The 11317-nt window shown below is 31.2% G+C and overlaps 1 protein-coding gene across 2 annotated transcripts; it reads left to right on the top strand.

Moving 5' to 3' along the window:
* The first annotated feature begins 2371 nt into the window (after positions 1-2371).
* On the top strand, positions 2372-6691 carry LOC8269351. Of its 2 annotated transcripts, XM_015726683.3 has the most exons (10): positions 2380-2766; positions 3195-3290; positions 4425-4509; positions 5039-5160; positions 5293-5317; positions 5407-5490; positions 5608-5637; positions 5719-5824; positions 5959-6023; positions 6425-6691. In XM_015726683.3, the coding sequence occupies exons 1-9, from the start codon at positions 2677-2679 to the stop codon at positions 6020-6022; spliced, it is 702 nt and encodes a 233-aa protein (XP_015582169.2). In that variant the 5' UTR covers positions 2380-2676; the 3' UTR covers position 6023; positions 6425-6691. The 2 variants fall into 2 exon arrangements, with proteins under 2 accessions (XP_048229489.1, XP_015582169.2); XM_048373532.1 differs by lacking the exon at positions 3195-3290 and having other exon boundaries at positions 2372-2766.
* The last annotated feature ends 4626 nt before the right edge of the window (positions 6692-11317 follow it).

Below are 11317 nucleotides of genomic sequence, written 5' to 3' on the forward strand. Positions count from 1 at the left end.
TTTATGGTTTCAGTGAGAGAAGATGAATGGTTTTGATCTTTTAGGGTTTTGACGTGAATTAGAGTAAGAAAAAAATAAAGAGAAGGTTGTGAGTGGAAAAATAAAAATATTCGGTGAGAATGAAATAAAAGATATGTGCATCTCTTTATATCCTTTAGATAAAACCTTTTGTCCACTTCCTTTTTCATTTTTCCCTTGATGACCAGTTTTTCCTAAATATATACACCCGCTTTCTCTATTTTTATTTTCCATTCCTTTTTCCTTAGTCATTCAAGTCACTTTCTCTACTTCTTTTTCCATTTTTTTTTCTTTCCTTAGTCAAGTCAAGTCTTTTTCTTATTAATTTCTCTTTTCTCTTTCTTTTTATTTTACACGTAAGAATTTTTATTTTTTATTTGTGATATTCAAATTTCAAAATGTATTTTAACAAACATTGGGATAGACACTTAAAAGAAATCTTGATATTTTAAAGTAATTAAAAATCACATAATAAAATATGAAGTAAAGTTATTTAATTTTTAAGAGCCACGTTAGGGGGATCACACAAAATCTTAAAACCTAATTAATTATAAAGGCTAAAAAATATGATATGATGCATAATCAGTTGGATGTCTTAGCGAAAACAAAATAAGAGTTAACTAAATTGAGTGCCTATACCAAGAGAATTTATGATTTTGCAAAATAGATCTTCATTAAAAGGTTTTGTTAAGATGTTTGCCAATTACTCATCTAATGGAACAAACTCCATGTAGATGTCTCCTTTCTAAACATGAGCTATAATAAAGTGATATCTTACTTCAATGTGCTTGGTCTTTGAATATTTGACAAGATTTTTACATAGGTTGATAGAACTTGTGTTGTCACAGCAAATAGGTATCTACTTAAAAAATAGACCATAGTCTTCTAATTGTTGCCTTATCCTAATGATTTGTGTAACACAGTTGCCTACAGAGACATATTATGCCTCTGTTATGGAGCAAAAAATGTTTGTTTCTTGCTGAACTAAGAGATCAAGCAGTGTCTTAAGAACTGACAGGTGCCTATGTGCTCTTCCTATCAACTTTACTACATGTATAGTCAGCATCACTATATCCAATAAGATCAAAGAATTCACATTTAGGATATCATAGACAAAGATTGTTGCTTCTAGTTAGATAATTGAATATCCTTTCCACAGTAGTTAAGTGAGACTCCTTAGGATCTGCTTGAAACCTTGCACATAGATATACATGCTGAAGTGGATATAGTCTGTTGGCAGTCAAGTATAGTAGAGATCCAATCATTCTCCTATAAAGTCTTATATCAACTGATTTTTCATTCTCATCCTTTTCTAGCTTAGTTGAGGGGCTTATTGGAGATCCAATGAACTTGAGATCATCTAATTTTAAATTTTTGATCAATTTCTTGGTATACTTGGTATGACAAACGAAGATTCCTTCACCTAATTATTTTATTTGCAAACCTAAGAAAAACTTAAGCTTACCCATGAGACTCATTTCAAATTCACCCTGCATATCCTTAATAATGAGACATAAAGAATCAATAGTAGACCTGAACATAATATTATCTAGATAAATTTGAACAATGAGCAAATCTTTTGACTTTGATTTTATAAAAAGGATTGTATCAATTTTTCTTTTGAAAGTCTCTTATTTAAAAGGAATTTGCTTAGTATTTTTAACCTATAACTATTTAACACTCTCCCTTAAAGATTCTCTTAGATAATTGATATCTTTTTAGTTCATTTTATCTAACTTCTTAATTTAATAATTTGCTACCTATTTAACAAGTCAAATTAATTTAATATTCTCTTTTACTAAGTAAAAGTAAAATAAATTTTTTTACTAAAGACTAAATGAATTTATTATAATACAAAGATTATATAATTTTTTAACATTAAAATTATTTATTATTCTACGTTAAATAATTATTTTATATTTTATTATAAATAAAACACACTTGCATTGTACATATGAGTAAAAAAACTGGTAGAGTTAAGTAATATAAATAGAAACTTAAATTCATGATAGGGATTTTAAAAGAATATTTCAATATTTTAGATTTGAAATTAGATATTTTTCTTTGACATTTTACATTAAGCCGTACTATATATTTTATCAAACCTTAAGAGTGTTATAATACATTTCTCAAATTAGAGGACCTGATTGGTCTATTTAATAAGTCTCAGGGAGGGAAACAATAATTTTACCCAAATTTATGCAAAGCTGTAATTGACCCGGCCCAAGGCAGCCTGATGAGCTGGTCTACAGTGAATTGGTGTGAGATCCAAATTCCGAACACAGCAACAAATCAACATGTTTTTTCTTTTTTTTCTTTTTTTTTTTTTTAAACACTACTATACTTAGCTTAGAGTAAACAAAAAATGAAGACAAGGTATTGAAAAAGACAAACTTTTTTGAGTTTTGAATTTCATTCGAAAGAAATTTCCTTACACGTTATTGGCTCTTCCTTTCTTTGACAATAACTACTACAACAACGTTCACCAAATCAAAAACAGTTCAATAATTTCAAATACATTACAACGCCACCCAAAAAAAGGTTAATTCACTTTCTTCCTTCTTTTCATCTCCAGGTTCTCTCTTTCCAGATTTTCCCTTCATTTTTTCACTTCCCAAACAGAGAGAGAGAGAGAGAGAGAGAGAGAGAGAGAGAGTTATGCCGAATTGGGAACTCAAGAACTGTTGCCAGCACGACCAGGTCGTCTTCTTAGTCACCATCGGTGTCTTCTCCCTTGTTATCCTTGCGGTAAGATCCTTTATTTATATTTTTATTTGGGTTCTTGTGAATTTGAAAATTAGTAGGTTTCAAGTCAATAAAGAACAAAACTTGTTTCTGTACGATATTCTATTTTGTTTACAGTGCTCACTTTGTTGGCAGATTTACCGTATAAGTAATCTTACTAGTTTCTAGTTACTAGATTAATTAGTTATTTTGAAGCTTTATAATTGACATGGAATACGTCTGCAATTGACCACAGAGGACTTGACTTTTAAGTTTTGATAGGTAAAGTTAAAATGATCAAATAAGTTGGAGAATTCTCGCTAAATTGCTGTGGATTTAGCTTCATATTAAGTGATGTTTTGTGCTTACTTGAGTTTATTTGCATTGTTATTTTGTTTGCTTGATTTGTCTCCTAACATTTGGTTATTGGTTTTTTTTTAATTGCTGTATAGCTATGGAGGACAATACTAATGACGCCTTTTAAGCTCATTACCGTATTTTTGCATGAAGCAAGTCATGCAATTGCTTGCAAACTTACATGTGGTGATGTAAGAAGCTCTTGCTTTCCTTCTTGCATATTATTTTAGGACACAGAATGTTTATGCTTTTGTATTAACTTGATTGCCAAACATTGTGGTAAGCTTTTATGGAAGATGTGATTAGACAATATGGATGAAAGCTAATTACTTTTTGTGTTTGGAAATATTGTTTCACTTAGGTTTTTAATTCTTAAATGTAACTCTAATGACATACGATTTGACTAGCTCTCATGTTGGGTACTTCTAGTTTCCTCAAGTGCAGTCTTACTTCACACATTCATATTTGGCGGTAACTGAGGTATAGAAGCATGCAAAACACCTAGTTTGTCACTTCTCCCTTTAATCAATAACAGGGGAGATCTTGAAAAATGAGTCCTTGAACATTATGGAATACTTAACAGTTTTTTTTATTGGTTTTACGGCACATAGAATCTAATGCGAACTTGACTTATTTGTTCAAACCATAAGCTATGGAATGGAGATGTGCCAAGTTATGTCTTTTACTGCAGAATCATATAGATGATTTCTATTTTTCTTCTTCAGGTGTTAATAAATGAACTGCACATTGACTTTCTTTTGCTATAACATCACTGTTTACTATGTCTTTTTGCATAATAGCAAATGACTATTTAATTACTCATGCATACTATTGTTGCATAAACTATGCAGTACTTCGTCTTGTGTTATTACTGAGTAAAGTAATTTGAAATGTAAATGATGTACTTGCCTTTATTGCAGTCTGTTTTTCCTGAAAATGATGATGTAGTTAGAATTCTCATCAAATGAAACAAATGAACTTCGAAATATTAATCATCATGTCCATTGAACTTTAGTTTACCTTTCAGAGGTATGAAGCAGAGTTCTTCACAATTGTAGCTAGTTGCAAAATTAGTTATTGTGAGTCGCGCTGCCTATTTTCATTCTTAGATAGAGCTCCAATGTGTATAAGTATGTTTTTTGTGGCGTTTTGAGACATATTTTCTCTACAAATAGAAGGATGGAGTTAGCCTCTGATTCAAACTTCGAAATTCTAAATTATATTAGAAATGATGCTGCCTCACATTTATGCTAGTTCATGTTTAGTCTGGCTGGGAAATGCTGAACTACACTTACTCTCATTCAATGTTATATACTTATATGCAGGTAGAAGGAATTCAGGTTCATGCAAATGAAGGTGGGGTGACACAAACACGTGGTGGTATCTATTGGGTGATCTTGCCTGCTGGATGTAATTCTCTTTTACCCATGAAACCTAGATTTTTTAATAACTGTTTTTTCGTTCAAACATGTATGCTGCATGACTTGGATGTGGGTTGAAGAGAAAAGACGAGGACATGCTGAATCGGCAATTTGTTTGAAGGAACTATCCAATGTTAGCTTGGAGAGACTAATGTTTGTGTACACCTATTGTCCAGTTCTTCTCCCCCTCCTATTGGAAGACTAACTCTTTGTGTTTAAACCTAAGGACCAACTTGCACTGTATAACCAATATGTGATTTGGAAAAGTACAACGGATGCTAGTCTTATATATAAATCTTCTTAATTATGTTCAATCCACTATGAAGCATCTTTTTGGTCTTTTAACAATTCTGAGTTCGTATTCTTTAGAATTGTAGTATAGATACCATAGTAATTTTTCCCTAATATACTCAATTAACCCTCCATTCTGATTTCAAATTTATATGATATCCCTCTTTGGGCAAATTTATTCTATTTCATGATGGTATTTGAAGTTTACAATTTCTTTTTCCATCCAGATCTTGGTTCATCATTTTGGGGGATGGCTTTGATACTTGCATCCACGAATCTGACTACTGCAAGGATAGCTGCTGGTTGTTTAGGTGTTGCATTATTGGTCGTGCTCTTTATTGCTCAAAATGTAAGAGTGGCACAATACTTCATTTTATACCCCTACTAAACGCTCTTTGTTGGCTTATCAATGTTATTCGAAAATGATTTCTGAAATTCCATCATCTTAACTCGCAATGCTTTTATTTTTTCTTTCCAACAGTGGACACTTCGAGGTCTTTGTATTGGTGAGTGCTACCATGATTTGCACTTTTCTTATGATGTCCTCATAGATTTCAGTACTCACATTATGCCTATCTTCAAATTGAATTCTCAGGATTCATTATTTTCCTTGCTGTTGTTTGGATATTGCAAGAAACAACAACAGTACGGATTCTTCGTTATGTCATTCTGTTCATTGGTACGAAAAACTTACACCATATTCCTTCCATTTACCCGTAACTTGCTTTTACACAATCCTTTTGCAGTTGAGATGAATTTAAAAGATGTGTACTTATATTTAGTCTTTCTATTGCAGGAGTTATGAACAGCTTGTTTTCAGTTTATGGTACATATTTTTCATTCTTAGTCTGCCTTATATTATAGGGTGAAATGAGCTATTTTTAAACTTACAGATACCAAATTGCAGATATTTATGATGACCTAATATCTCGAAGAGTTCACTCTAGTGATGCTGAGAAGTTCGCAGAACTTTGCCCTTGTCCTTGTACTGGCGTTGGTTGGGGAGTGATTTGGTGAGTTTTTAAGTTTTACGTAGAGCATGTAAGTTTTCTGTTGGAGACCATTTGTATAATCTATTGAGCTGATCAGGGTTCTGCATCTATGTTTCCTTTTAACATACTTAAAGATTGTCACTTTTCACTTGCAGGGGAATGATATCATTTACTTTTCTTTGTGGATCCATATATCTTGGACTTGTGATCTTATCTTGAGGTATAATCTGCTTTTCAATGATTTGACTTCTGTACCTTATTTACACTTGAACTAGGTCACCCGTCACCCATGAGGCATGAGCCGTTATGAACAACAAAAAAAAGGTCCTTGCAAATGGTTAAGTTCATGAGCATAGACATAAGATCTATATAAGGCCATGGAAAAGAGGGATTCAAATGATTAAAAATGCTCCAGGAAACATACTGGTAGATATATGAATACCAAACCAAGCAAGAAGTTTCTTGATGAGTAGCATATGATAGGAAATTAAACCATAGAAAAGTTAATTCTGCAATTTGAGGAGTATGTATTCATGTGTAAGTTATAGATTTGAATGGTTCCAATTGATATCAGAAGTCCTGAAGTGCTTCATATATAGAACGTTCTCTTTTCCTTTCCAGGTGACAAATGTTTCTTGATGAACTAGAGGGCTTTCCATATTCATTGCCCCTTCTTTGGCATTTCTTAACATTGGAACATTCTCACTGGATTCATCTGGCAGTTAATAGTGTGTTCTTGAGTAGTCTGTACGTAATGCCTCATTCTTTTTAACCCCTTCTGCATGGGGTTACATAGCGACCTATGATTTGTTTGTACAGAATACAGTTGCCATTATTGATTCGAAATTTAGGTGAAACTCAATCTGGAGATCGTTTGTTCTTTGTTTACTTTTTCTCTCGTACAGAAGAATCTATATACTGGTACAGGATCAATTGATTGCTAAGTATATTGTTTATTGCTTATGCATGGCCTTCCAAATAAGCTTGATGAGTTTATTTGAATGAAAGCAGTAATCAGGAACCTACTCCTATCATAATTCCGATAAATAATTAATTTAATTTAGTATATTTTTAATTCGAATAGAATTAGTTAATAATTAATTTCATTTCACTTTAACCCTATTATAACTTCATTAATTCAATTTAATAATTCCTATTTAAATTCTAGATATATATACCGAAGATTTCTTTAGACATTTTACAACTAGAATCTCTTTTTTTTTTTTATCGAGCCATTTAAATTCAATCATGATACACTTTTTAGTAATTGGAAGAATTTAAGTATTCTCTTTTAGATCTAAGATTTTAAAAGATTAAGGAGCGAAACAATCAATCTATTGATATTGAAAGACTATATATATATATATATATATATATATATTATTTTTATAATACTTCGTTAAAGAATTATGCTAAGTGAATTATTTTAAATAATTAAGTTTTTTCATATATTAAACTAATTACTACATCAAATGATACACATAGTTTAGTTGTGTTGATATATTTTATTATAAATTTGATTTATTTAATGTAGATAAATTTTTGAAATACTTTAAATACGATGAACTTATACTTACTTTATTGTTATAGTATATCCACGTTAACATGTCACATTTAGATTTTTTTTCAATATTTATTTACTATTTACTAATTTATGTTATTTTTTATTCTTTTCATGTTCAAAAATTTAAAATTCATTTATATTTATATTCTTTTTTCCCCTGATTATTTTTCTTTCAAAAAAAGTACACTTATATATTAATTTACTATTAAAATTATTATAAAAAAAAATATTGAAACTAAAATATGAACTTTTCCATATTTCTTTATTTATTAGCATTTTTATTTTTTATTAAATAAACATTAAACTTTAATAGTGAAAAGAAACAAAAATTTAATTAAAAATATTCATAAACAATATAAAATTGTGATAAAAATATAATTTGTAAAAAATAAACATATAAAATAAGAAAAGGATGCATTTTGGCCCTTGCATATGGTGCGAGGAGGATGAGCTTTTAAATTATTTGTTAGCACAATCAAGCTCTTATCAATAAAAAAATTGTACTCCATCCCTCAATAAAAAATAAAAAAAATAAACCTTCATTATCTAATGTGACACCATAGTACCACATTACCATGCTTCTTCTTTCTCTATATATTTTTATTTTTATTTTTAGCTCATATATAGACATTTTTCTCCCCCAGCCTCCATTATTAAATTCTTCTTTTTATTTGTTTCCTCGGTATATCTTCTACCTGTTGTCCTTTAAATTTTCTAAAACTTTCTCAAAGACCATGAAAATGGCTGGTATTTAAATAAATATTATATTAGGAACGAAAATGATTTATAAGTAAATAAATATGAAAATTTTCTTTTACTGAAAACTTTAATACATCATATTTATTTGTTAGGAAACAAAGAAGTGAAGCATAAAATAAAAAATTTATTAAATAAAAATGTTACAATTATCTCTTAAAATAGGGAAAAGCAAATAATAAAGGAAAAAGTCTCTTTTAGAATAAATAGGGAGGATTATAATTTCTCAATTTATAGACTTTTTAAAATTATTTTCATTATTCATTTTATACTTAAAATATTTATTGATTTAAGCTATTTTTTATTTTGATAAATATAAATATTTTCTAAAGATAATTTTACTATTTTTTAATATTTTCCCACTTGAGATTACCTTTAAATTTCTTCTCATACTAGTTATGTTTTTGCTAAACTCATGGAAGACCTACACTAAAATACTTATCAATATTAACTATTTTTTTAGGACATCTGCTAGCTTTTTTTTGGAATGGGTTTTCTACATAACCATATTTCTTTCTTCTACAACTTTTCGAATAAAAAGATATTGAACTCTTATGTATTTAGTTCTAGAATTAAAGGCTAGATTTTCTACAATATGCAAAATACTTTGACCATCACAAAATATATAAAAAATTCTCTTTGTTTCTGCCATAGTTCTTTTAATAATCTTTTAATTTGGATTGCTCCTCACAAGCTACTGGCGGTTGACATATATTCTGCTTCTATAGTTGGTAATGCCACAATCAATAAAAATTTTGAAATTCAACTTATAGCTTATTCTGCAAGTATAATCACATAACTAATTGCAAATTTTCTCTTATCAATGCCTCCTACAAAGTGAGTCGACATGACTCATAGAGATAAACTCTAGTCTCATATAGCATAATGCGATATTCGAAATATCCTTTATATATCTCAGGATCCTCTTGATAATATTTTAATGTTCTTCTCTTGGTTTCACAAAATATTGACTAACTACTCCTACTTGTGAAATGTCTAGTATCGTACAAATCTTTGTTGGAGGAAACCTTGTTACATGGAGAAGTAAGAAGCAAAGTGTTGTAGCTCGGTCTAGTGCAAAAGCTGAGTATAGGAGAATGGCTCAAGGTGTTTGTGAGTTACTTTGAATCAACAAATTACTACATGAGCTCTGAGTTTACATATTAGTCCTGTGAAACTATATTGTGATAATAAAGCTACATACGAGATAGCTCATAATCCAGTTCAGCATGATCATATGAAACATGTGGAAAATAGACAAACACTTTATTAAGAAATAGTTAGAAGCCAAGATAATTGAAGTCTCTTATGTCCGATCTGAAGATTAGCTCGCCGATATCCTTACTAAAGCAGTATCAAGAAATTTTTTTTACCAAGCATTAGACAAGTTGGGCATGCAAGATCCCTATGCACCAACTTGAGGGGGAGTGTAGAAGATTTGATTTGTATTTATCTCCTAAACAATATATATCTCTTGTATCTATCTTCTTCCTTATACGTTCATATTCTTTAAGTTTCAAATTTGTATTAAAATAGGAGTCTTGTAAATAATAGTCTATATAAGTCCTTGTACCTAAGACATTCATTATGAATGAATGAATTAAATTAGGTTTCTTTACTAGCACGATACATGTCACGACCCCACCCGTGGGCCCGTGACCGGCACTAGGGAATGGGTAGGCTTAAGGCCACCGAAACCCGTAGTAAGCCTGACACTCACTGATTTAAACAAATCTCATCTCAAATTAATATTAATAAAGCCACAAATTATCTTAAATGCTACATTTTACATAAATACTTTGGTCTGCCAGAAAAACTAGGCGAGACCCGAAGCTCAGAAATTTTACAACTGATACATCTACTATTTACTACTGCGGAGAATCTAAGATTTACCAATTTACATACCAAATCAAATACATCACCCGATGATGAAGGAGTGAATAAGAGTCGCGAGAGAACTAACGTCACGAATCGAAAAACAATAAATGGAGACTGCCCCGAGAGTGAGTTAAAATCAAATAATCTAGGGACTATTGCTTCTTCTCAAAAACATAGATTATTCAAATCGATATCAAACCATACCGTAATCGCATTCTACTATTTCCTTCACATAAAATATTAATCATTCGAATCAAAATATCAACCATGCACGTAAATACAAATCACATTATAATCAAATACCATAATAAATAAATAAATAAAAATATATATTTACTTTTACGGAACGAGTGGCTCTAGAGAACCCTAAACCCCAAATTCTAGTAGCCTTTCGGCTCTCTTAATCCAACAGTCCGGGCGCCCGGAGAGCAAGCTCGATCGGTCCTTACCTCCGAACACTTGAATTCCAAATAAGCCGCCCAGAGAGCAAGCTCGATCGGGGACCTTAACTCCCAGAATCAATCACCAGAGAGCAATGCTCGATCGGGGCAAACAAATCCATAATAACCTTATGTCCATGTTCATTAATGGCAGACGCCGTCCCGATGTAACCCATCAAAGTGGCATGTTCTACGAAAGCCACATCCCCAAATCAAATCATCACATATAATAAATATCATTGTATAATGAAATCATTCAACCATATCAAAATAACAATTAACAATTAAGAGTAAGACATCGTGCAACTCATGTGGAAAACTGATAATATTTGGTATTATCATAACATTACTATAATAATACTTATATTACCTTTAATAATGAATAATTCAGTGAAATTATTTATGTTGCGATACTAATAACCATATTAAGCACGAACTTTCAAAATAGCATATTAAAATCAAACTTAGCAATAGCGAATGATTAAATGACTTTAACTCACAGGGATTGGCGACCTCCTAGCTCTGCTCCGGTGCCTCGGTAGGAGCGAGCCGAACGAACTGATAATCTAGTCACGGAAAACAATTTATCAATACCCTGAGACAATTACAATAGATCCTAGGTCTAGACTCCTAGGACTGACTGTCTAAGAATCTCGACCGAACTACCGAAATTCGGCAGAACCTCCCTACAACACGAACATTACCCCCCGTGAAAACGGGTCCAGGACCCTGCCAAGAACACTCCAAATATCCAACAATTAAAACAACGGGAGTCGGGTCCCCAAACTTCACTATTTCCCGACCCCGCCACACAAAGACAAAATACGAGGTAAACTGACAGACAAATATTTTGACTCATAAAATCATCAAATACTC

The sequence above is a fragment of the Ricinus communis genome, chromosome 5 (genome assembly GCF_019578655.1).
Source record: "Ricinus communis isolate WT05 ecotype wild-type chromosome 5, ASM1957865v1, whole genome shotgun sequence".
Taxonomy (NCBI): Eukaryota; Viridiplantae; Streptophyta; class Magnoliopsida; order Malpighiales; family Euphorbiaceae; genus Ricinus; species Ricinus communis.

Coding starts and splice junctions, on each gene's coding strand:
- LOC8269351 (XM_015726683.3), top strand. CDS start 2,677: ATGCCGAATTGGGAACTCAAGAACTGTTGCCAGCACGACCAGGTCGTC. Junction 4,510..5,038: donor GGTGATCTTGCCTGCTGGAT/GTAATTCTCTTT, acceptor TTTTCCATCCAG/ATCTTGGTTCATCATTTTGG. Junction 5,318..5,406: donor ACTTCGAGGTCTTTGTATTG/GTGAGTGCTACC, acceptor TTGAATTCTCAG/GATTCATTATTTTCCTTGCT.